General features: G+C 43.8%; 1 protein-coding gene across 3 annotated transcripts in view; it reads left to right on the forward strand.

Moving 5' to 3' along the window:
- FRY (FRY microtubule binding protein) overlaps positions 1-27,459 on the forward strand; it is a 203,376-nt gene that overhangs the window by 16,306 nt on the left and 159,611 nt on the right. For all 3 annotated transcript variants that reach the window (XM_075265973.1, XM_075265972.1, XM_075265974.1), the window contains exon 2: positions 12,014-12,213. In XM_075265973.1, coding sequence (XP_075122074.1) covers positions 12,014-12,213 — 200 coding nt within the window. The remainder of the gene's footprint in view (positions 1-12,013; positions 12,214-27,459) is intronic.

Here is a 27,459-nt window from a genome sequence, read left to right on the forward strand (position 1 = left end):
CAACTGGTAACACCCAATTGTCAATGTATTCTTAAACTTCCAAGAAAGAAATGGGAAACTGCAGAATCTTTCATGTTGAATACAAGTCATATTTATCAAATCTCCCAGAAGCTTTGGAAAACTCCAGAAAAAAGGGGCGACCTTCGAGACTTCCAAAATTTGCTGGCAAATCTCCCGCGCCTGGTGGAATTTGCTGTGTCAGTCATGTCCAAAAAGTGGGTGTAGTTGGCACATTTTGTGCTCACATCACGAAAAAGGGGGACTGGTGATTCCCAAAAGTGGCGTGGCTTCTCATACTGTTTGCCAAATATTGCCATGTTTGGTACAAGTATTTACTAGAATAGTTAGAAGATGGGGAAGGTCCAATTTGGAAGAGTTTGATGGTTTCGAAAACTTCAGATCAAATATTGTTCTGTATTTGCTCATTCTACATTAATAAGGGGAACGGAGGAGAGGGAAGGGGACCATAGTTAACACTAACTTCAATACAATGGTGTCTCTCGGATGGTTGTCCCTTTAAACTGAGACTGCTGGTGAGTTCTACAGATCTGCGCCAGAGACTTCGACATAGTTGTGAAGCCAGCCTTAGCTGAATTACAAAGAGCATCTTGCATCTCCTGGCCTCGGGGACATTATATGAATGTATTTTCATGTGAACCTTGTGATATTCCTTGCCCCCTGTGGTGGCGCTGTGGAGGAAAGGAATATGTCTTCCCTTCCTGTTATCCATAGAACAATTATACCAAAAAGGGATGGTCCAAAGTGGCCAACCCCTTCAAGATGGTAATCGGGATAATGCTGTATATGTATGTATACCAGTCCACCACTGGTACGCGTGTGCAAAGTTTATACTCTGTATCGCCATAGGGCAAGGCAATGTATGTTGTGTTTTACATAATGTTCGGTGTAGTTTGTGCTAGTCACAAGTTCTGTTCACAAGTTATCTACAAATATGAAACAAAAACCACATCTCCATCTTTATCAGGGTGGGAAATGTACGTATTCTAGTTTTACACAGGCTTTTCACTGCAACATTACAGAGAGAACAAATACGCCTTCGTGTAGACAACTTCAACTGGACATATGCCATCAATAGCTGTTGGCTAAATGCTCTTCCTTCAAATTCACCCATACACATGTAAACTTGGGTTGGATGGGCTTGCCACTGATAGATACTTCCAATGATGGCTTACCTTCCATGAGAACAAAATGGTTAGGCCTTGAAATTCTACATGCCCAATTTCTTCTTCGTCCCCCCTCCCCTAGTATCATCTGTAGAAGATGATATATGGAGGCCGCCATAGCAAGTGGGTTCAACTAACTTTTCTCTTTTAGGCTCTCATCATAACCTCCTAATAATGTAATGTTATCTTATGCTGGTGACCTAGTTAGTTGATGGTGGCCATACACACAAGATGGCTGCACAGGAAATGGTCATCTCCTGCCTTCCCATAAATATCCAACCCAAGAGAATGCTACTAATCTGCGTTATAAGATCAAGCCTATGGGCAAGAATAGGGTTTATAAACAACTGCAAGCCAGCATGGGAGCACATGTGACCCCACAGCCAGATTCCCGTCCGCTTTCACCATGTATATTTATCTTGCTACCGGAATAATCTACAAACAATTGTGTCCTCACTGGAAGGATATGAATAAAATGTCTGTGAAGTTTCTTACTCAAATAAATTCCTGATTCCTCGAAGTCATTCTTGAGTGCACAAATCATTGTATCTGACGGTAACAATGAGAAATGTTCTTTTGGTTGTAAGCCAGATGGAAATGTTCTGCTTTCCTAAAGGTTTGCCCTTTACAAAGAACACTGTATAGTTATTAAAATAAAACAATAGACTTCAAGACAGGAGTCCTGAGCTCCCGGGGTTTCCTCAAGTCATAACATGGCCTGGCGGAGAGAAACAGAAGGAGAAAAATGTTCATGAAATGTCATCCGCCGAGCAACTCCAACTTGTCACCCTCTAATCTCAAAATGTACCTATTCTTTTTGCAAAACTTTTAACATGTCATAGTGAGATGTCAGAAGTTTTGATCTGTGGAGAGCAATGTGCTGAGACCGCTAGCCGAAACTAAAAGGCAGGAGCTGGGCATTGTGCCTCTTTAAGCTTGGACTGGACCGGTGAGCCGGTGAATCTCCTGGTGGGCCCATCTCACCATGACCTGGCACAGTACATTCATTGTACTTCATACATACACTCATACGGCATCTCAACCAGGCATCTGTATAATATACTGGGTAAATTTAAGAAACCACCCACTTTATTTATATACGGCGTAGACACACTTGGTGGTTGAGATGACATCTAGCTGCAGAGTCAAACCAATCGGTAATATTTTCTTCCTAGGCCCCATCTTCTCAATCACACAGCAGGGGTCTCAATCATCTTGCAACGTCTTGCTACCTGAGGCCTTGTTAGCGCCAGGGCTATGAGCCCAGTAAGAGGGTCCTAGTTCAAGGCAAGAGCCAGAAGGTAGACTACTGACAGGACTCCAAGATGGAAATCATCCAAGACCAGGGCTATGCAGCAAAATAGTACTGAAAAAATACATGTTGGCAACATTTTTGGAATTTGGAAACTGGTGCCAGGTAATATTTGCATATCACTGTATAGTGGACCCCCAGAATTAATTTGACTGGTGACCAAACAGCACAGAGCAGGTCAGATCCAACAGGGCGCAGATAGAACCTTAGTCCATAGTAGCAGACATCCAATCAGCTACTAAACTGTCACCATGTTACACAGCAGGGGAATAGCTTGCTTTATATGTCTTGTCCATTTTAGTGTTATGGGGCATGTGACTATAGGCTAATTCTGTGAAGCCAGGCTTAGGGCTAGTTCACTCAAAGATATTGCAGGCGGATTTTGACGAGGAATCTGCCTGCAAAAAAAGCTCCCATTGACTTCAATGTGAGCCGCTCGCTTTTTTTTTTCCGTTAGCAGGAAAAAGAAGCGAGATGCCGTATCTTCCTGCGGATTACGAGGCTGAGACTGTGACGCGAGAGCCTCTCGTGATTAGGCCCATTCACTGGGGCCCAATCAGGAATGCCGCAAAGGGACACTGGTGCACTGCATCATCATCCCGTCACAGCTAGGCACGCGGAAAGTTCACACACGGAATTTGGTTTCCACCATGTGTAAATACTTGCGCTAAAGAAAAAGGAGTTTGGCCACGGTTTACCTCCCTGAGAGAATGGATCAGGCAATTGAAATCTCACTATGTGATCCTCCATCTCCTGACATTTGCCGTTGGGGAAAGTTGGGAGTCCTCTGTATACATTACATGGTTATCTAGTCCTCCCAGCTTGGGCCTATATGGGCCCGTACACATCCAATGTCAGTGGCCAGCATAAAGACAATATCAGATGGCAGTAATTTAGTCTCATTTTGGTTCCATTTTATAGCTGGATCCTTGAGGTTCTGTAGAGTCATCTGTAGACCTCTAGAGAGATCTTATTTATACTAAGGAGAATCACTGGGGCAAGGGGAGTAGTTTTGGTGGAAAGTGATTTACACCTGTCCAGTAAGGATGTCTAGGAACCGTTTTGCCCATAGCACAACCTATACAAATGCATTGACCCCCAGAGATCAGAGCGGCCCCCAGGGCCTACATGCTGACTATTTTCTTTATTTTTAAATCTGCCATTGCCCATTGGATTGCATCAATAAGTAAAGTTGTATATTAAGGTATAACTTTGCTTGGGAACCCAAAATAGCAAATCCACCCCGATGATGTCCCTTTTAACACTACAGGTCTGTTAAACTTCAGATATCTCCACCACATTGTCTCCAAAGCGTCTCGCTACTTTCTACAATTTATTTTATTTTTTAATTGTTGGCATTCCTACAGAATTAAGAATTCGTGACTAAACCAGCGGCCATTCTACATTTCCTCTTCGTCAACCACCATAGGCTGTGGTCTATGTGGTTTTCCACAAAATTGTCCTGAGGTTTCCCAAGATGATGGTTTCGGTTATTGACCATACGACGAACTCCTTCCCGTCCACTGTAAGTCTCACATTTGAGCTGGCATTGTGGATTTGTAGATCGGGAGATAATCTCGAGTGTTTAGAAGATTAGCATACATTACCCGGAGCGGTGGAAGACAAGTCCGGGAAAGCATCAGAGGTGGAGTAGTGTGAAGAAGCTTGTATTTCTCCTTCATTTATATTAAGATGAACCTTCAGACCACTTGAGGATCAAGGGTCAGATGCTGCAAGGGAAGAATTATCCTCTTCTCTATAATGATATGTTATCTGCCACGTGATGTATTTTTTTACGTTTTTGTTTTTCCCTCGAGGGGGTTGATAATTGTGACTTACCTGAGCTGCTACTTATTGGCCGGCAGTGTAAACAGAGTACTTAAAGTTGGTTTTTACATCATGTCTTTTTTTTGACCATATAATCACCGTATAAACAAGTAAGATGACTTGTTTCCCCGGCAGATGTTCACTGTGTACTTTTCCTTTTGGGTGTGTGGTTTCTCACAAACTCTTGGCAAGGAGTGAGAACTGAGCGTGCTTTGTTATTATGTGGATCTGCAGTCTTGGATGAAATCATCAGCGCACACACACACCATTGAGGTCTGTTAGCAGCTTAGTTTAGTAATGCTTTTATTTTATGCAGGGAGCTCGGCGCTGAAATATAAGAGCGTTCCTTATAATCGCCTGCTCGGTCGGGCAGCCGGAATACTAATGATCTTTATGGGACAAATATATACAAATATGTATAGATGTTGGGTCACCTGCTTTTATATAAGGAGTTGACAAATGTATTGTATGGTGGCCATATGTTACCAGGCAAGGACAGAGCTGCAAAACCCTGCACCGTCACTATTAGGTTAAGGCCCCATGTTGTGGAAACGCAGCTTTTTTTGGCTTTTTTCCTGGCTTTGGCTCAAAAAACCGCAGCAAAATCTCCCAACAAAAAAGCTGCGTTTCCACAACGTGGGGCTTTAGCCTTAAAGGGGTTTTATCTGGGGCTTGCATATTGATGACCTATCCTTAGGCGATGTGATCGGTATGAGAATTGTGTTTAATAGCCAGGACCCCTATAGATCAGCTGGTTTGGGTGGAGTTGGAAAAAATCCAAATCCAAAATAAAATCATTAATTATATTCTAGAGTTATTATTACATAATGAATTAGATGTCTAGTTTGTTACATAGTTACTTTCACTGGTGTCCTTATTAATTAGAAGGGCTTTACTGCTTCTGATTGTCCGCCATCTTTGAACAATCCGCCATCTATGGAAAAATAGAGAAGTTGGTGTCCCAAATTCTCATCTTTGGACCCTAATCCTATGGTTTAGTCTTCCAAAATGACAACCTTCACGGCCCAACCGGGAACAGCAAGTAGTTCAGAAAACAACCACCTGAACTTGCTCATGTATGGACTGCTTAGGGATCCGGACATATTGCAGTCACCAACAACCGCTTTAAAAACCACAGCAATAAGTATAAAAACTATTCCACTAGAATGTAAAATGCATGCTACAATAGTGGCCTATAGGGCTAATAAATGGCAACCACTTTGCTCCATATTGTGATGCGGGGAGGGACTATTTTTCCTTTCACACTTCGATATGGGAAACTGCCATCCAGTAATACTGCATATGATTGAGTATGGCCCTGGTATAATGCTTCAATCCTAAATATGACACTCTATTATAGACCGCTATGGTTACCTACCATCTGTATAAGGTCTAAGATAAGGTCAGGCTCCTGATGGACCCCATTATAGTAAATGGGGTCCATTGGGCTCTGTATGTGTCCACTGTTCAGGATCCATTTTTGTCTGTTCTTCCATTCCTCTGTCGGACCAGAAGAATAGTCTTACTGTCACAGATGTATGGGCACGATGTAATGCCACATAGTGCGGCCCACCACTTGCCGCAGCAACAACAGTGGTTTGCCACGGGGCCTACAGCCAAACCCTATGGCAATCGGCTTATGGGGTTATTTAGAAAATGGATTCTCCTAAATCTGCCCGGTTTATGCAAACATTCTGCATAAATGTGTATATCCTGGCATTGCTCAGGGCACATGCCCCACCAGTCTCTCCCATCTACGCCCTACTCGTGTCTACCTCTTTACACTATGCCCCAATAAACAAATGTAATGACATCTTTTGGGATATTTATGCAGTTGTTATGCCAATGATCTTGCAAGCGCTCCACACCCAATCCTATTTATCATATATAATAGGTCTTTTTCCTCTCCTGCGATCCCTATCGCTCTCTTGGTGCCCAGTAGGTTGTGTTGTTTGAGCTGCGTCCTTGTTTACTTTGCATGGCAGCGCCTAGTGTCATGTTCTTGGAGAGAAGTCAGTCTGATATCTGTCAGCCGTGCACGTACAGTGGATAAATATAGACCCTGTGCAAGTTGTAGGTGTGATCACACAGTAAGGCTAAAAATGACCCCTTTCATACCTCAGCTTAAAAACAGTGGGCGTTCTGTAAGGCACAACCACACGGACCTTCATGCGGATTTTTATCCATTTGGAGCCTCAGTCCTCTTGGAAAGTCTACGATAAATCGAGTGTGGGATTATGCTGCACCAACTCCTCTTAACCGGACACTACACCCTGGATTTATTACACCTTCTGGACTGCTAACCTCAAGCTTATGGAGACCACTGCAATTTGTTGGGGACGAGTGAGCGTGGTCAACTTTATAAAGGGGCTTGGTAGGTCCATTTCTCTATTGCAAGGCTTGGTATGTAGATATAGGATGCATGGGTGTCGGAATTGCAGGGCTGAATATGTTGGTGGTGGTTTTTTCCCCAGAACTGCAGTTAGTTGCTAACACTATGCACAGAGTAGACTGTCCTGGCCAGGCTGTCGGCATCTGAATCCTATTTTTGATTTTTTTTAAAATTTGATTTAATAAGTGATGAATTATGTAGCAGAATGGAGTTAGTAATCCCATGCTGCAATGTAACACACTAGGATTACCTGCAGTCACGTTAAGCCACAGATTACTCATTGTGTAATTGTGAGTCACATGGCCGTCTCGGCTCAGTTACATCTGTATCCTATAAATTGATTAATTTGACATATCTTCTAGTGGATTGTCCATAATGTAATATACTTGATGGAAGATTATAAAAGTGGCTTTCCAGCTGTTCTAGTACTACAAATCCCAGCATTTCTTGAAAGCTGACATAGTATACTGGATTATGCAGTTTTTCCACTGGCTGCGGATTTCATTTCTAGTATGTAAGGTGCTAAAATCTCTCTAAGGCTGTTCATAGACAAAAATTATTTGGGGGGGGGGGGTATCTTCCAGATTGTATATCTAAACACTGGGCAAGATGAAATTTCCATATCATTTATTGTATTATTTAATCCTGCTGGGATTGTGGCCTATTGATCAGGTTATATGTATACCTTTTAGGTGATAGACCATCTCCATAATGAAACTGTCAGATATTGCATGCAATATTATATGTATTGTGATATTACATGTAACTATTTTAGTGATTTTTGCATGTGATATTTTATATACGGTATTGTTATATTACACGTTATATTTATCTATACATATGTGTGTGTGTATATATACTGTGTGTGTATGTGTGTGTGTGTATGTGTATATATATATATATATATATATATATATATATATTTAATTTATGTATATAATATATATATAATTTATATTATTTTATTATTATATATAATTTGTGATACTGTACGTTTTGATATCATATGTGAAACTGCATGCCAGATAATTTTTCATGTGACCCTATATATTGTGATGTATTGTGATTTTGCACGAGACTCTGCGTATTGTGTTATGGCATGTAACACTATAGATGGAGATATTACATGAGAATGTATGTTAGGTAATTTTGCACTTGACACTTTATATTGTAATTTTGCATGCGACTCTATGTGTCTTACACGTGAAACTAGAATTGGTATTATAATGTTGCATGTGACACTATGTATTGTAATATTACACATAACTCCATATGTATTGTAATTCTGCATGCTCTGCTATATGTATTGAATCTGCACACACTACCATAGGTATTGTGAATCTGCAGGCTGTACCAGATGTATTGGGATTCTACTTGCTCTATTATATACCGTAGAATTCATTTTGCTAGTGACATTACACTATAGATTATGATCTTGTATATAACACTAGATAGATAGATAGATAGATAGATAGATAGATAGATAGATAGATAGATAGATCTCTTACATGTAACACTGTAATATTGCAGATGGCACTTTAAGTATCTTTATGATTGTCAGTATTCTGCTCTGTCTGCTCCGAGCTAGACTATACTAGTCCTATAATGCATTATTAATGAAGGAACGTCTGCCAGTTTAGAAGTTAGTAAATCATCATTATAAATGTAAATTGCCATGGTAACTTGTTCCTTTGAAGTGCTGCTCAGATTTTACACTGTACTCCCTTTTTAAGGAGATTGTAAGCAGTCATGTATGACTTTGTATGAAGCCAGTGGGGAGTAGACCGGTCCCGGGCACGCATATGGCAGTATTACTAATATGGTGCAACCCACGTGCCGCAGCATTGCTCATCTCTTAGGGTCAAGTGTATCGCAGGGCGTAATAAAATAGTCATGGCATTTATGAAACAAATATACATTTTTTGGGACCGCAATAGACTCTAGCCATAAACTCACATAAACATAGGGACCAACGCCATGCCCAAGCAGATTCACATCGCCATTGGAATTTTAGTTTCCAGGTTCTGTGGTGGGGATGGGTCGTAAGATTGTACAATAACACAAATGGATCCCAGTGAATTACCTTGGGTCATCTCCATCTTGGTTGTGATGTATAGATTAACAAAACACAACCTCCAAAAACACTGGACCTTATGTATTAGACCTGAACAGAGAAGCTGGCCTTGTTGCCCATAGACGTGAACGCTAAGCTTTGGACAGCAAGTCTAGTTTTACTGGATCTCTTCCATTGTACGTAGAGGTGGTATTGGTGAGGCCTAGCGCCAGCGATTCTCTGACCTTTGTGCACATGGACCCTCAAAAAGTTGCTGTCTGTGGATTGGTTTATACATAGTTTACCTTATTTTAGGGGTCCACTTGAGTTGACTAGTGTGAATTCTTGATTTTGGTTGTACACGTTCTATCTATTATATTCAATGAGCAGAAGTGGTATAACTTTTCGTAGACTGAAATGTGAGGTTTTGTCCTGCACACACTGGCTGCAAAAAGTGCAAACCTGATAGATTTTTTTTGCAACTGTGTTACGGTGGAAATTTGCAAGTTGCAACACAATCTCCTTCATGTTTCTTCGCTGCCATCTTTGACCACATGACCATATTTTCCTAAAGATCAAAAGGAGTGGGCATGTTGAAATCCAACATATCCTATCCTGGTCCTGCTAATCTCTGTCTTATTGGCCAATGTTGGTCTACTGTATATGGCCTTCTTGACATGAGAACTTGTACGTACATATATGAGTTGTATCGGCTGCTCTTTTGATAAGATCTTTTTGTATTAGTTTCGCTCTTCGTGCACTTTTTATGGTATTTTTACTCTATATGGGCTTCTGAAGAAACAAAACAGGTGAGCGATTTCTTTACAGATCTGGAGTCAGAATGTTTTTGTGGCGGTAACTGGCACCCTGTACCATGTCGGACAGGACTTTCCCTTGTCCGCAAGGAGCAAGCTGTTGCCTCCATACAACACTAAGCCCCTTCTGGCTGCTAGCCTGAGAATCTAAGTTATGGAATCTCATGCTTGGAAAAACAGCCCTGGTATTTGCTTTCTTTTCTTTTATACTGCTCAAAATGAAATGCAGAAAAGTGACATATCCTGGCAGTGTGTGCGCTCGGCCTGGTACAAGGAGAGCCTTATTTTACTGCTGGTGGCCTAGCGTGAAAAGAAAGACCAGAAAAGTCTGATTAAAATACAAAAATGGAAAGAAAAACAACAAAAAAGGACATTCTGCCCAAATTTTATATATATATATATATATATATATATATATATATATATATATATATATACATATTATACACACATACTAGAATGCTATCAGAATATATGTATAGATAAAGGGCTGTCCAAGGTTAAAAAACAAAAACAGACTACTTTTTTTTCTAAAAACAGCACCACACCTGCCCACAGGCTATGGGTGGTATTGCAACTCAACCTCATTCAATACAGTAAAGTTGTGCAACAATACCAGACACAATAGAAAGGTGTGGAACTATTTTTGGAAGAAAGTTGCCTTTTGTTAATCCAGTACAAACCCTCTAGCCATTACTGGTTGGTTATCTTAGTCTTATGTCTCTTTTATTGGTGATACACATGGTTTTTTTCATGTCACTTTTAATTTTGCATGCATTTTATTTCCTCCATCTGGAGTCATTGACAGCAGTTGTGCAAGACGATGCAGCTGTAGGTGCAGAAATCTGGCTGATATTGCCAGGACTTTACAAGTATGTCAGTGCAGGGTTAAGCAGCTGCCCACGGATGTATATAGTCAACACATAGTAGGAAAGAAGTTAAATTACCTGGTCATAAAGGGGTTTCCAGGGTTTAGGTTTTCATGGCCTATGCTTAGGCGGCCCCTGCTCCAATGGGCTGTACTGAGATGCTTCCAGTCCTTGTAGTATACACAACGCAGAGCGGGACACAGAATGCACCGGTCCCTGTATAGTGGCCAAGTGTTGGTACTGTAGTCAGTGGAAGCCAAACTTCAGCACTATACCACTATATGGCTCCACGTCTTAAGCAGCCCTGCAAGCTGTTGACCCCCCCCAACCCCCCGCCCACCATTCATATACTTATGGCCTGTCCGAAGGATAAAAAACTGATCTTGGCAAGACTGTTTAATCCGCCTTGTGCGGTTCCTCCATTTCCCAGTCTCCTCTCCGTTTCTGTAGCATGGCCAGAAGCTCCTTAGACTGCTGTGTTCATACTGTGCTCGGGTAGTCTGAGACGTGCCCCCTCCTCAGAATTGCTGCATCCAAGGAGGGAACGGGCAAATACCAACCAAAGAACAGCAAGCGTAGTCGAATAGACTGAGAAGCTGATGGTCATTTTACAACATAGAAAGTGGGACTCGGAGGACTAAAAAGAGGGACACCAGGTAATTTATCTGAGCATTGTGTAATTATTCCGAAATTATTATTAATGGATTCCCACAAACACAACCATAGACCGTTATTCTAAGAACAGCGTAATGTGAACGTTTCATGAGCTATAAATGGCTTTTTCATTAACAAGTTTCCACTTTGTCATCTTGCCCAGGTCTGTGGAGTTTATTATAACTTGGGGGGAAGCAGAAGAATTTAGTGCTCCAAGCTGGTAGGGCGGGCGTCTGCATGGAGTAGGGTTAGGGGTCCTCGTACTTGGGATATGCATATATGTGCACGCCTGTACTGTGTCAGTAAATACACTGTATGATAAATGGAGGGAAGGTATGGAACAGGTTGTGCTGATATTGAGTACAATGCGGAGCTGGATTGATACAGTGAGGTTATACCTCTACTGCTATAGTGTATATCAGAAGGGTTGAGCCGAGATTTCAGGATCGATCGTGATTGTGAAATTTGCTCAATCAGGATCCGATCTTTCCCGATCGCTCAACCCTATTAATGATCTATACATGAATAGGGTTAAGCCGATCTTGAGATCACCTCCGACCTCAATCCCACCGTAAAAGATTGGGATCGGAATTCCAATCGCGATCGTGAAATTTACTCGATCGCCGATCAGAATCCGATCTTTTCCGATCCCGATCGCTCAACCCCATATATCAGTTTTTCAGTATTTCAAAGGGTGAAGTTACATAAAAAGCAACATCACCCTGTAAAACGGGACCATGTCTATAAGCTTTCAACTTGCCCATGGAATAAAATATTTTATTAGATTTTTTGAGATGGTTGTTGAAAACTGAAATGTTTCTTTAAAATAAACCTCCCCCTTCTTCAGCAGCTGCATATTAGAGCTGTTCTGTATATTTAGTACTTTTTTGTTTCTTTTGTATTTTAGCTTCTCCAGTGGGTAACGGATATATAAAACCACAAGTACAGCCAGTATCCAGCACACAAAGAGACAAAGGACCACCAACCATGTTGCCTATCAACATTGACCCGGAGAGTAAACCTGGGGAATATATTCTCAAAAGCTTATTTGCAAATTTCACCACACAAGCAGAACGCAAGATTCGGATCATCATGGCCGAGCCCCTGGTAAGTTACATATAAAAGATGCATAAAACCTATTGAAAAATGTTTTTTTACAAAAAAAAAATTCCACCCATGCCCACTGGTTGTGTGAGGTATTTTATCAATAGACCCATTTACTTTCATGCAGCTGATCTGCAATACCACACATAACCTGCTGACTGATGAGGTGCTATTTCCAGAACTAAAAGGCCACTGTTTGTTTAAGCCTCCTTGCAGACGACCATATGTCTGGTCAGTATGTGATCTGGTTTTTTCCCAGATAGCACACTGACACATTAATTTCTATGGGTCTGTGCACATGACACGGTTCAATTTTCAGGCCAACAGTCCAGGCTGCAAAATATGGATCAGGTCCATCCATCCTTGCTTCATTGAATGAAAGGAGCCTCGGAAGCATGGCTAGTGCATGGCCCTGGCACACTGGTGACTTCTGCATGTCGCCCGCATACCGCCAGTGCTGTTCACTCACGGCCACTGGTTAGCACACGGTCATGTGCAACCCACTTAATTCAGGCTTAGTTCACATCTGGGTTTTGGGGCTCCGCTTGGGGACTCCCTGGATGGAAACTTAATCCACATAAAAAAGCGGTTACCTTAGGAGACCCGTGGACCCCATAGACTATAATGGGGTCCGTGTGGTTTCCGTCTGAAAAGGGTGAAAAATGCGAGAAGGGAATGCCAATGCAGATGTGAACCGAGCCTTAGTCAAGAATTGGTTCCTATGAGTAGCGGCTTCAGTTTTTGTGTGCACTAGTTGTTATACATGGCCCCAACCATTGTAGGCCCAGTGTGAAGTGCATAGGCGGATAAAGAATATGCTGCTTATGATAAATACCATGTGACTGTGGACATCTTCTGTATCTATTCATGAGAACATCTGCTATCTCTGAGCATGCAGATTACTGGGCAGCCTCAGTTTGTTATCAGATTTTTGTCCTGACATTGACCAAACACATTACTCAGCATTCTGCTGTTGTATTTGGTGTCTTGCCCAATCTATTTATACTTGATGGGATCTTTACAACTTCCTGAGCGGCTGTCACCTCCCTCCATATACACATCTGTTCTGCCATCCCGGATTATTTGCAGAACAGAAGCTAATGACTTTGCACTATTTGCCAGACTATTGCATGAATTTTTATATGATGGAAAATATTATGTATTTTTATTAATAATAATAATAATAATAATAATAATAATATTTAAAAATAAGTACACGGAGCATTAGATACTTTTTTCAAAAAAATGTCCCATTTTTTTTCCTTTTTTGATTAGTCAAATGTCAAAGAGATCTGGTGTCTAGGAGATCTGATGATCTGTAGATTTTGGTTCTGTTTTCTGTTCTGCTGTCTGTATTTTGTATCCAGGTTCTAACAACAATTAACATTGAAGCTCCTGAGCCTAATGCAAAATCTCTAATTGGGAATATTGGTATATTTGATGTCACATAGGAACATTTGTGGTCTCCTCATGTTCCAGGGCCCAATAGCGAAAGCTACCACTTGCACCCCCCTATAGATACGCCTCAGGCAGTTAAGACACCATGATACGCCCCACAGGACGTAAACACAGTGCTAAAGCGCTGCGGAAAGAACCGTGCGTGATCGCTTTGCGATTCTTTCCGCAGCGCTTTTAAGAGAAAGTTCACAGAGTTTTCCTCTGTGGACTTTCTCTTCCCATTAGATCTACGGGAAAGCCGCCGGCGTTTCCGTAGATATAATTGACATGCTGCGATTTGCAAAGCCGCAATGGCTTTGCAAATTGCATCGTGTCCGCACTGCTTTTTTTTCCGCAAAGTGGGCATGGGATTCGTATGAATCCCATCCCCTTTGCTTGCACTGTACAACGTCTCCGCTGCGGGCAAATCGTGGTGTTTATGTCCCGTGGGGCCCGGCCTTATATAGTCTTATATAGGTCTTGCAGAATGTTATGGCCTCTGCTATGTTCATTACTTGAAAACTGAAGTTCCCTATGTCACAAATCTGTATACAACGAATCTTTATTTTATACATGTAGAAAACCTGTCTTTAAGAAGTATCATATTTGCTATAATTGTGTAATATATTATTAAAGTATTTTGTTCGCATTGACAAGCGGTGAGCTCATGAAAGCACATGGACCCCATAGACTATAATGGGGTCCGTGTGTTTTCAACACGTTGTCTGTATGAGTCATGCGGAGAGAAAAGTCATTTGTGAACTACTTTCCTCTCCACATGACTCGTGTGGACACTGCACAGAAAACACAATGGCCCCATTATAGTCTGAGGTCCATGTGCTTTCACTGTACACTGCTTGTCAATGCGTTCGGTATTCCATTCGGGGGGTCCTCATGGAGCGCAGATATGAACCAGGCCTAACTCCCATTTTATTTATTTATTTATTTTAGTTAAGTTCAGTATCTGCGGTTTACTGACAACCAAACCCGCGGCTCGGTATGGATCACACTATCCACAAAAATAAAGAAAAAAAGATCAGGGCACTCACCCAAGCAGACATGTATAAAACCAAAACTCCACTATTGAAAATCTTCTAAAAGATCGGTACAGTGGGGAGAGGACGGTAACATTTACAACAGCGACAATCGTTGCATGCTAACCGCATTTCATCAGACTTGTCCGTTACCGTCCTCTCCCCGCTGTACCGATCTTTTAGAAGATTTTCAATCATGGAGTTTTGGTTTTATACAAGTCTACTTGGGTGAGTGCCCTGATCTTTTTTTTCTTTATTTTTGTGGACTTTATGCTGTTTTACGCAGTGAGGACCACCTTGATTAAAAGGAGCTACATGTTTGCCTTACATATATCCGTTGTTGGTTATTCCACCGGTTTAAGAAGAAGCCTGTCCAGAATTTAAGTGGTGTCGTTCATTTTTCTTGATGGATCACACTATGTGTGTGTCCAATTACAACTATGTAACAGGGCAGCCACAAAAAGTTGTAGATGTTTGCAGCTTGACTCAGTACATACAATTCAGTATGTATTGTATGTCATCCTATTACATTCTGCAGACACTGTACATACCATAAAGGAAGCCCATTCTACTGCTATGGGGCTCTATAAAAGAGGGCACACAGCAATGGATGGACACAGGGCTGAGGAGTCAGTAGACCAAATCTCAGACACCTCTATATTTCCACAATCCGATGCTGACTCCTGCTCCAACTCCTTCTTAAAGGATTGACAGCCATGATAAGATAGAAACAGGAAAATTTTTATTTTTGAGGAAGAATCAACAACAAGTGGGACACGATTGTGAAGTGGAACAAAATTTATTGGATATTTTAAACTTTTTTAACAAATAAAAAACTGAAAAGTGGGGCGTGCAATATTATTCGGCCCCTTTACTTCCAGTGTAGCAAACTCACTCCATTCAGTTCAGTTCCGATCTCTGAATGATCCAATGTTGCCCTAAATGACTGATGATGATAAATAGAATCCACCTGTGTGTAACCAAGTCTCTGTATAAATGCACCTGCTCTGTGATAGGCTCAGGGTTCTGTTTAAAGCGCAGAGAGCATCATGAAGACCAAGGAACACATCAGGCAGGTCCCAGATACTGTTGTGGAGAAGCTTAAAGCCGGATTTGTAAACAAAAAGATTTCCCAAGCTTTAAACATCCCAAGGAGCAGTGTGCATGCAATCATATTGAAATGGAAGGAGTATCAGAACACTGCAAATCTACCAAGACCTGGCCGGTTCTCTAAACTTTCATCTCAAACAAGGAGAAGACTGATCAGAGATGCAGCCAAGAGGCCCATGGTCACTCTGGATGAACTGCAGAGATCTACAGCTGAGGTGTGAGAGTCTGTCCATAGGACAACAATCAGTCATATACAGATCTGGTCTTTATGGAAGAGTGGCAAGAAGAAAGCCATTTCTCAAAGATATCCATAAAAAGTCTTGTTTAAAGTTTGCTACAAGCCACCTGGGAGACACCAAACATGTGGAAGAAGGTGCTCTGGTCAGATGAAACCAAAATCCAACAAGTTGGCCACAATGCAAAACTGTATATTTGGCGTAAAAGCAACAGAGCTCATCGCCCTAAACACACCATCCCCACTGTTAAACATGGTGGTGGCAGTATCATGGTTTGGGCTGGCTTTTCTTCAGCAGGGACAGGAAAGATGGTTAAAATTGATGGGAAGATGGCTGGAGCCAAATACAGGACCAATCTGGAAGAAAACCTGTTGGAGTCTGCAAAAGACCTGAGACTGGGACTAATAGTTATCTTCCAACAAGACAATGATCCAAAACATAAAGCAAAATCTACAATGGAATGGTTCACAAATAACCGTATCCAGGTGTTAGAATGGCCAAGTCAAAGTCCAGACCTGAATCCAATCGAGAATCTGTGGAAAGAGCTGAAAACTGTTGTTCACAAACGCTCTCCATCCAACCTCACTGAGCACCAGTTCTTTTGCAAGGAAGAATGGGCAAGAATTTCAGTCTGTCCATGTGAAAAACTGATAGAGACAAACCCCAAGCGACAGGCAGCTGTAATCGCAGCAAAAGGTGGCGCTACAAAGTATTAACGTAAGGGGGCCGAATAATTCTGCACGCTCAATTTTTCAGTTTCTTCTTTGTTAAAAAGTTTAAAATATCCAATAAATTTCGTTCCACATCACAATTGTGTCCCACTTGTTGATTCTTCCCCCAAAAAATTAAAATTTTATATCTTTGTTTGAAGCCTGAAATGTGGGAAAAGTCTAAAAGTTCAAGGGGGCCGAATACTTTTGCAAGGCACTGTACCAATGCATGCAGTCTCCTATAGGGTCTGGTAAACCATCCCAGTCTTATACCCCAACAGATCCTCATTATCTATATGCGAACTCTATTGTCTTCATAAATCCTTTACATGGATATGGAGAGTCTTACACTGGGCTATAGAGAGCAATTGCCATCCTGTATATAGGAAATTAGCTTTTCATAATCTTCCTTGAAATCCTTGGTAAATGGTGAGCTATTCTGGGAGTTCTGCTCGCTTCTCCGCTTACGTTCAATAGGTTTGTTAAAGTACTGGAAGCACATATTATTCTCAAAGGGAGTCTGTCACCAGAACCCAACAAGTCCACCCAACCTCATAGACAGATAGGTTGGGATCACCTGAATTTAATAATGGGCAGCAAAGTGGCTCAGTGGTTAGCACTGCAGGCACTGGAGTCTTGGGTTTGAATCCTGCCAAGGGCAACCTCTGCAAGGAGTTTGTATGTTTCTTCCCATGTTTGTGTGGGTTTCCTCTGGGTACTCTGGTTTCCTCCCATACCCCAAAGACATACTGGTAGGGAATATAGATTGTGAGCCCTATAAGGGTCTGCGACTGAAAATGTCTGTAAAGTTCTACAGAATATGATGGCGCTATACAAGTAAGCACAATAAATAATAAAATAATGTTTTCCCTAGGTGTATTGCTGCTCCCGTTGCCAAAATGTCACTGTTTTGGTCGATATGCAATTGAACTCTTTAGAGCAATGAGGGCGTTGACACTTTCCTCTTTGGGGCAATGAGGGCATTGATGCTTAAAGGGATTCTACAGTATCATTAAAATCATTTTTTTTTGCCTAAAACGTAGGATTAGCCTTAAGAAAGGCTATTCTTCTCTTACCTTTAGATGTCTTCTCCCCACCGCCGTTTGGTATATAATCCGGTTTTCGTTGGTATGCAAATGAGTTCTCTCGCAGCACTGGGGGCGGTCCTCAGTGCTCAATCAGCACTGGGGGCATCCCCAAAGCTGTGAGAGAACTCTCCAGTGCCACCTCCATCTTCTTCAGGAACTGGTCTTCTTCGCGTCTTCTTCCGGGCAAAGCCGACTGCGGATATCCCGCCAGCCACAAGAAATACTGTGTAAGCAGCCATTTTCTTGTGGTCGGCAGGCATGTGCGGGCAGCTGCCCGAGGCCTAGTAGTTTGAAGCCACCTCCAGAAAAAGACGCAAAGAAGACCCGTTCCTGAAGAAGGTGGAGGTAGTGCTGGAGAGTTCTCTCGCAGCATTGGGGACGCCCCCAGTGCTGATTGAGCGCTGGGGCCTGCCCCCAGTGCTGCAAGAGAACTCATTTGCATACTGACGAAATACAGATTATATACCGAATGGTGGCGCGGAGAAGACATCTAAAGGTAGGAGAAGATGTTAGGCAGAAAAAAAATGAGTTTTAATGATAGTATCCCTTTAATAATAGGCAGGATGGTGGCTCAGTGGTTAGCATTGCAGCCTTGCTGCGCTGGAGTCCTGGGTTCAAATCTTGCCAAGGGCAACATCTGCAAGGAGTTTGTGTGTTCTCCCCGTGTTTGCGTGGGTTTCCTCTGGGTACTCCGGTTTCCTCCCACAAAGACATACTGGTAGGGAATATAGATTGAGAGCTCTATGTGGGACAGTGACTGATAATGTCTGTAAAGTGCTGCGGAATACGATGGCGCTATACAAGTAAGCATAATAAATAAAGAATAAAATAATGTTTTCTCTATGTTTATTGCTGCTTCCGTTGCTAAAATGTCACTCTTTAGAGCAATGAGGGCGTTGACGCTTTCCTCTTTAGAGTAATGGCAGCGCTCTTAGTTTCAAAATGCCCATTTAAAAATTTATTAAAACTGCAATATCTCTGCAACGGGGGCAGCAATTCACAAGGGGAAAATGGGTTAGGGCCATCTGAATTTGATGAGGGCACTGCCATTGCTCCAAATAGGTAGGCATCAACACCCTCATTGCTCCAAAGAGCAACATTTGTATATTGATAAAAACAGAGATGTCTTGGCAGTGAAAACACTGTTCGGTTAGGGTCACCGAATCAATCTGTTGGGCTGAGTTCTGGTAACAGACTTCCTTTAAAGTGGAACCCTGTACCGAAGTGACCTAAACTCTGATATATCCGCTATCACCTATAGGCTGTCTATAATTATGGGCCGATTTGTGACCAGTTGTTGAAAAAGCGATACAATCTGAAGACCCGCGGGGCAGTCCCCATTATGTTGGATGGATTATCATCTCTGTCTGCTCGCCTCCCCTTTATATGGTGTATAAGGGAACCACAGCATCATATGTGAAAAGGAGGGTACCGCGTGTGATAACTATGTGTTTGGCATGTATAGTGCAAGTTTTTCTCTGATCGTGAAGGTGGCTTTGATGCCTTGAAACATCACAGACATGCAGAGAAGCCTTTGTCCTGCCTTGATATCACAGGGTGCCTGTGTATATGGGATCGGAGGGATTAATATCACAATGTCAAAAAGTATTGTGGTTGTAGAATAAAAATGTCTTCTACACTTTTACAATGTAAATTGTGAGTTTAGTGTAGAACTGTCTTAACATTTTTATAGACGAGATAAAATCTGCCCGTGGATTGTCGTCCATTAACCATTTCTTAGGAGTTCTAAGAGATTGGAAAACATAGCCACTTTTTTTTTTCTTAAAAACAGTGCCACACTAAAATACAGGCTGTGCCTGGTATTGCAGGCTAAAGTGCTGTTGCTTCTAAAATCAATCCCTATAATAGACCAGATGTTTTGTATCTATATACATTTTTTTGTTGTTGTTTGGTCCTGGGAAATAGAGGATATTTCCCAAATCATCTCTGACATTTATGAAGAAGTATCTGTAGATGTTAATGAAGACTCCTCCAAGGGTCAGTGAAAGTCAAAAATGTATGCGACACTGTAATTCATCCCTCCGAGAGTCACCAAAATAATTCGCTCTGTCCTGAACTCACCTCTTACTGCGCAGGGTGGTTGGAGGTCAGTGTCTGTTAACCTCTTAGATTCTGGTCGCATGTAGATGTTACCTCCAAGGCAAAGCAGTGAGAAAACTGGTATATTGTAGCCAAAAAAGAGAAGTGTGTCCATCCACTGTGCTCTTCTTGTTGTTTTTGTTCATTTTTAGAGATCCTTTAAAGTTCCCAAATCAGAACCAGAACCCACAATTTCTTACAGTAACCATATTATGTAGTCAGCAGATAGAGATAACTATAACGTCTGACCACTGTTCCTTCCAATTCTACTTTCCCCATACACATGCACCTCCTGCAGCAGCTTTCTCAAAAGGAACAGGCATGTTGAAATCCAACGACTTGATGCTTCTCTCCTAGGGCTGTGGAGTCAGAGTTGGGCCAATTTGGAATGCAGTCATGGGGGAAAACAAAAAGCTTCAAAATATAATGAGTGATTATTATTAATTATATTATACGTTTATTAATATTGTATAATTAAATGTCTACCTTGTTATATAGTTACACAGTCCAGTCACATTAATGTGACCACCTGTCAAAATCCAGAATAACCCCCTTTGGCAGAGCGGACCGCTGCGAGACGTGCAGGAAGAGAGGGGATGTTGTGATGATGATCACTGGGATGTTGAGCCATGCCGACTCCAGTGCCGTGGCCAGCTGCGCTAGGTTACGTGGTTGAGCATCCATGGCGCGAACAACCCGATCAAGGTGGTCCCACAGATTCTCGATTGGGTTCAAGTCCGGGGAATTTGCAGGCCAAGAGAGTACGGTGAATTCACCCTGGTGCTCCTCGAACCACGCATGTACACTGCGAGCTTTGACACGTCGCATTGTCCTGCTGGTAGACTCCATCATCCTGAGGAAAAACAATTCGCATGTAGGGGTGAACATGGTCCGCAAAGATAGATGCATACATGTGCTGATCCATCGTGCCTTCCACAGTGATGAGTGCACCCAGATAGTTGATGACACGTGCCTTCTGCCATTGGTTATTTAACGCTGACGTCAAAAGTAGGCGGTGTTCACATTAATAGGACTGGACTGTGTGTATTTTCATAGGAATCAATCACTGGCTCACAATCTACATCTTTCCCTATCAGTATGTCTTTGTAGAATGGGAGGAAATCCATGCAAACAGGGGGAGAACATACAAACTCCTTGCAGATGTTTTGTCCTTGGCAGGATTTGAACCCAGGACTCCAGCGCTGCAAGGCTACAGTGCTAACCACTGAGCCACCATGTTGCCCCATGGAATCAAGAGAAATCTGTTGAGTTTTGGGGGGTTTGAATACTTTTGCAAGCTATTATACGCAGTGATGAGAGACCTGACGTCTACAGAAGAGGGTCTGGCAAATATTTTATCAGGGTTTTCTATAAATATATAAAGTGCCGGTTCATAATTGGATGCTGTGAAGTCCATAAAAGCTTTATTAGTTGTAAATCCTTCTATAACCCGAGTCCTAATTGCAGCTGTTTGATATGTTACGCGCCTGTGTTATCCACCAGAAGCTGGAGGGGGGTTTATCTACTTTGGCTTTTCTCCAGTGTGCCGACCTTGAGAGCTAGAAAAATGCTTGGTAGCCTACCTGTACTGGAGAGATCAATGTAGCTTTATAACATTTCACTTCTGTAGACATGACAAGCTTTTTCCATATTTTCTGCTTTTCTATATTTGTATTGGCTTCTGTGACTTTTACATTTTATTTGGATTGAAGTACAGATGCATCAGAGGTAACCTGAATTTCTGTTATTGGTTAAAGTACTGCAGTGAGATATCACAGAAGACAACAAAAACCAATGAAAAGTCATTGAACAATGTTTTATCAACGACCTTTTATTGTTTGGTTTTTTTTGTTGAAAATGGGCATAAAATATTCATAATACAATCATCAATCTCCTGCCTCTCTGATTTCAGGACTTCCTGGTTTTCTACTTGGTCTCGCTTGACAGTTAAGAAATGACTACTTAGAAAGTCACTGGTTGAAATGGGTCACCGTTAGAGATGAGCGAACAGTGTTCTATCGAACTCATGTTCGATCGGATATTAGGCTGTTCGGCATGTTCGAATCGAATCGAACACTGCGTGGTAAAGTGCGCCATTACTCGATTCCCCTCCCACCTTCCCTGGCGCCTTTTTTGCTCCAATAACAGCGCAGGGTAGGTGGGACAGGAACTACGACACCGGTGACGTTGAGAAAAGTAGGCAAAACCCATTGGCTGCCGAAAACATGTGACCTCTAATTTAAAAGAACAGCGCCGCCCAGCTTCGCGTCATTCTGAGCTTGCAATTCACCGGGGACGGAGGTTTCCGTCCAGCTAGCTAGGGCTTAGATTCTGGGTAGGCAGGGACAGGCTAGGATAGGAAGGAGAAGACAACCAACAGCTCTTATAAGAGCTAAATTCCAGGGAGAAGCTTGTCAGTGTAACGTGGCACTGACGGGCTCAATCGCCGCAACCCAGCTTTCCCAGGATCCTGAATGGAATACACTGTCAGTGTATTCCCGTATACCCGATATATACCCCGATACCCGTTCCAACGGTGTGCCCCCCCACCTTCACCCCAGAAATACCCTGCAAGTCCCCTAGCAATAGAATTGGGGCTATATACACCCACAATTTTTACTACTGGTATACAGTGCCATTGTCTGACTGGGAATTCAAAGAATATATTGGGAATACAAATACCCTCATTTCTTGCTACTGCCATATAGTGCCAGTGTCTGACTGGGAATTCAAAGAATATATTGGGGTTACGTGCACCCACAATTTTTACTACTGGTATACAGTGCCATTGTCTGACTGGGAATTCAAAGAATATATTGGGAATACAAATACCCTCATTTCTTGCTACTGCCATATAGTGCCAGTGTCTGATTGGGAATTCAAAGAATATATTGGGGTTACGTGCACCCACAATTTTTACTACTGGTATACAGTGCCATTGTCTGACTGGGAATTCAAAGAATATATTGGGAATACAAATACCCTCATTTCTTGCTACTGCCATATAGTGCCAGTGTCTGACTGGGAATTCAAAGAATATATTGGGAATACAAATACCCTCATTTCTTGCTACTGCCATATAGTGCCAGTTTCTGACTGGTAATTCAAAGAATATATTGGGGTTACGTGCACCCACAATTTTTACTACTGGTATACAGTGCCATTGTCTGACTGGGAATTCAAAGAATATATTGGGAATACAAATACCCTCATTTCTTGCTACTGCCATATAGTGCCAGTGTCTGACTGGGAATTCAAAGAATATATTGGGGTTACGTGCACCCACAATTTTTACTACTGGTATACAGTGCCATTGTCTGACTGGGAATTCAAAGAATATATTGGGAATACAAATACCCTCATTTCTTGCTACTGCCATATAGTGCCAGTGTCTGACTGGGAATTCAAAGAATATATTGGGGTTACGTGCACCCACAATTTTTACTACTGGTATACAGTGCCATTGTCTGACTGGGAATTCAAAGAATATATTGGGAATACAAATACCCTCATTTCTTGCTACTGCCATATAGTGCCAGTGTCTGACTGGGAATTCAAAGAATATATTGGGAATACAAATACCCTCATTTCTTGCTACTGCCATATAGTGCCAGTGTCTGACTGGGAATTCAAAGAATATATTGGGGTTACGTGCACCCACAATTTTTACTACTGGTATACAGTGCCAATTTCTAACTAGGAATTCAAAATGCGCAAGGCTCCCGGAAAGGGACGTGGACGAGGCCGTGGGCGAGGTCGGGGGAATGGTTCTGGGGAGCAAGGTAGCAGTGAAGCCACAGGGCGTCCCGTGCCTACTCCTGTGGGGCAGCAAGCATTGCGCCACTCCACAGTGCCAGGGTTGCTTGCCACATTAACTAAACTGCAGGGTACAAACCTTAGTAGGCCCGAGAACCAGGAACAGGTCTTGCAATGGCTGTCAGAGAACGCTTACAGCACATTGTCCAGCAGCCAGTCAGACTCTGCCTCCTCTCCTCCTATTACCCAACAGTCTTGTCTTCCTTCCTCCCAAAATTCCGAAGCTTTACAGAACAATAACCCAAACTGTCCCTTCTCCCCAGAGCTGTTCTCCGCTCCTTTCATTGTCCCTCAACCTGCCTCTCCACGTCACGATTCCACGAACCTAACAGAGGAGCATCTGTGTCCAGATGCTCAAACACTAGAGTCTCCTCCATCTCCGTTCGATTTGGTGGTGGATGACCAGCAACCCACCCTCATCGACGATGATGTGACGCAGTTGCCGTCAGGGCATCCAGTTGACCGGCGCATTGTGCGGGAGGAGGAGATGAGACAGGAGTTGGAAGAGGAAGTGGTGGATGATGAGGACACTGACCCGACCTGGACAGGGGGGATGTCAAGCGGGGAAAGTAGTGTGGATGTTGAGGCAGGTGCAGCACCAAAAAGGGTAGCTAGAGGCAGAGGCAGAGGTCAGCAGCTTAGGCGAAGCCAGGCCACACCCGGAATCTCCCAAGATGTTCCAGTTCGTACCCAGCCCCGAAAAACTCCCACCTCGAGGGCACGTTTCTCGAAGGTGTGGAGTTTTTTCAAGGAATGCGCCGAGGACAGATATAGTGTTGTCTGCACAATTTGCCTCTCGAAATTGATTAGGGGCTCTGAGAAGAGCAACCTGTCCACCACTTCAATGCGCCATCATTTGGAATCCAAGCACTGGAATCAGTGGCAGGCAGCAACGGCAGGACAAAGGCCGCCTGCCGTTCACGCCACTGCCACTGCCTCTGCCACTGCCTCTGCCTCTGCCACTGCCACTGCTGACTGTGCTGGCGATGCACTCCAGAGGACGAGCCAGGACACCACTTCATCTGCCTCCGCCACTTTGTTGACTTCTACCTCATCCTCCCCTGGTCCTGTCTTATCTCCTTCTCCTGCACCATCAAAGGCACCATCAGGCGTTTCTTTACAACAACCCACCATCTCTCAGACATTGGAGCGGCGGCAGAAATACACTGCTAACCACCCACACGCGCAAGCCTTGAACGCCAACATCGCTAAACTGCTGGCCCAGGAGATGTTGGCGTTCCGGCTTGTTGAAACTCCCGCCTTCCTGGACCTGATGGCAACTGCGGCACCTCGCTATGCCGTCCCTAGCCGTCACTACTTCTCCCGGTGTGCCGTCCCCGCCTTGCACCAGCACGTGTCACTCAACATCAGGCGGGCCCTTAGTTCCGCGCTTTGCACAAAGGTCCACTTGACCACCGACGCGTGGACAAGTGCATGCGGACAGGGACGCTACATTTCACTGACGGCACACTGGGTGAATGTAGTTGAGGCTGGGACTGCTTCCCAAACTGGCCCGGTGTACCTCGTCTCCCCGCCTAACATTCCTGGCAGGGACACGAGAAGAACACCCCCCTCCTCCTCCTCCTCTACCGCCTCCTCCTCCGCCACCGCCTCCTCCTCCGCCACCGCCTCCTCCTCCGCTGTTAGATTGACCCCAGCTACGAGTTGGAAACGTTGCAGCACTGGCGTTGGTAGACGTCAGCAGGCCGTGCTGAAGCTGATCAGCTTGGGGGACAGACAGCACACTGCCTCCGAGGTGAGGGATGCCCTCCTCGATGAGACGGCAATATGGTTTGAGCCGCTGCACCTGGGCCCAGGCATGGTCGTTTGTGATAACGGCCGGAACCTGGTAGCAGCTCTGGAGCTTGCCGGACTCCAACATGTTCCATGCCTGGCCCACGTCTTCAACCTAGTGGTGCAACGTTTCCTAAAGAGCTACCCCAATGTTCCAGAGCTACTGGTGAAAGTGCGGCGCATGTGCGCCCACTTTCGCAAGTCGACAGTAGCCGCTGCTAGCTTAAAATCTCTCCAGCAACGCCTGCATGTGCCACAACACCGGCTTTTGTGCGACGTCCCCACACGCTGGAACTCAACGTTTCAGATGTTGAATAGAGTGGTTGAGCAGCAGAGACCTTTGATGGAATACCAGCTACAAAACCCTAGGGTGCCACAAAGTCAGCTGCCTCAGTTTCACATCCATGAGTGGCCATGGATGAGAGACCTTTGTGACATCCTACGGGTCTTTGAGGAGTCCACAAGGAGGGTGAGCTCTGAGGATGCGATGGTGAGCCTTACAATCCCGCTCTTGTGTGTTCTGAGAGAATCCCTGATTGACATCAGGGATAACTCAGATCACACAGAGGAGTTAGGGATAGCATCCGATCCGTCACAGCTGGAGAGTAGGTCCACACATCTGTCCGCTTCACTGCGTTTAATGGAGGAGGAGGAGGAGGAGGAGGAGGAGGAAGAAGAGTTGTCCGATGATGTGATGGTGGTACAGGAGGCTTCCGGGCAACTTCGAATCGTCCCATTGTTGCAGCGCGGATGGGTAGACATGGAGGATGAGGAGGAAATGGAGATTGAACTTTCCGGTGGGGCCAGAGGAGTCATGCCAACTAACACTGTGGCAGACATGGCTGAGTTCATGTTGGGGTGCTTTACAACCGACAAGCGTATTGTCAAAATCATGGAGGACAACCAGTACTGGATCTTTGCTATCCTTGACCCCCGGTATAAAAACAACATCTCGTCTTTTATTCCGGTAGAGGGGAGGGCCAATCGCATCAATGCTTGCCACAGGCAATTGGTGCAGAATATGATGGAGATGTTTCCAGCATGTGACGTTGGCGGCAGGGAGGGCAGTTCCTCCAGTAGGCAACCAAGTTCTCACCGGTCCACACAAACGAGGGGCACACTGTCTAAGGTCTGGGACACCTTGATGGCACCCCCTCGCCAAAGTGCCGCCACGGAGGGTCCTAGTGTCACCAGGCGTGAGAAGTATAGGCGCATGTTGCGGGAATACCTTTCCGACCACAGCCCTGTCCTCTCCGATCCCTCTGCGCCCTACACGTATTGGGTGTCGAAGTTGGACCTGTGGCTTGAACTTGCCCTATATGCCTTGGAGGTGCTGTCCTGTCCTGCCGCCAGCGTCCTATCTGAGAGGGTGTTCAGTGCAGCCGGTGGCATCATCACTGACAAGCGCACCCGTCTGTCAGCTGAGAGTGCCGACCGGCTCACTTTGATAAAAATGAACCACCACTGGATAGAGCCTTCATTTTTGTGCCCACCTGTGTAAAGCACCCCAACATGAAACTCCATGTCTGTACTCAACCTCTCCAATTCCTCCGCATCCTCATACTCATCCACCATAAGCGTTGCACAATTCTGCTAATACTAGGCTCCCTCCAACATGATTTCCCCCAACTCTGCTGGTTAGAGGCTCCCTCCACCCTGATTTCCACCAACTCTGCTGGTTAGAGGCTCCCTCCACCCTGCTTTCCCACAACTCTGCTGGTTAGAGGCTCCCTCCACCATGAATTTGCCCAAACTGGGCTGTTTAGAGGCTCCCTCCACCATGAATTGGTTCAAACTGGGGTTTTTAGAGGCTCCCTCCACCATGAATTGGTCCAAACTTGGCTGTTTAGAGGCTCCCTCCACCATGAATTGGTCCAAACTGGGATGGTTAGAGGCTCCCTCCACCATTAATTGGTCCAAACTG

The sequence above is a fragment of the Leptodactylus fuscus genome, chromosome 2 (genome assembly GCF_031893055.1).
Source record: "Leptodactylus fuscus isolate aLepFus1 chromosome 2, aLepFus1.hap2, whole genome shotgun sequence".
Classification (NCBI taxonomy): Eukaryota; Metazoa; Chordata; class Amphibia; order Anura; family Leptodactylidae; genus Leptodactylus; species Leptodactylus fuscus.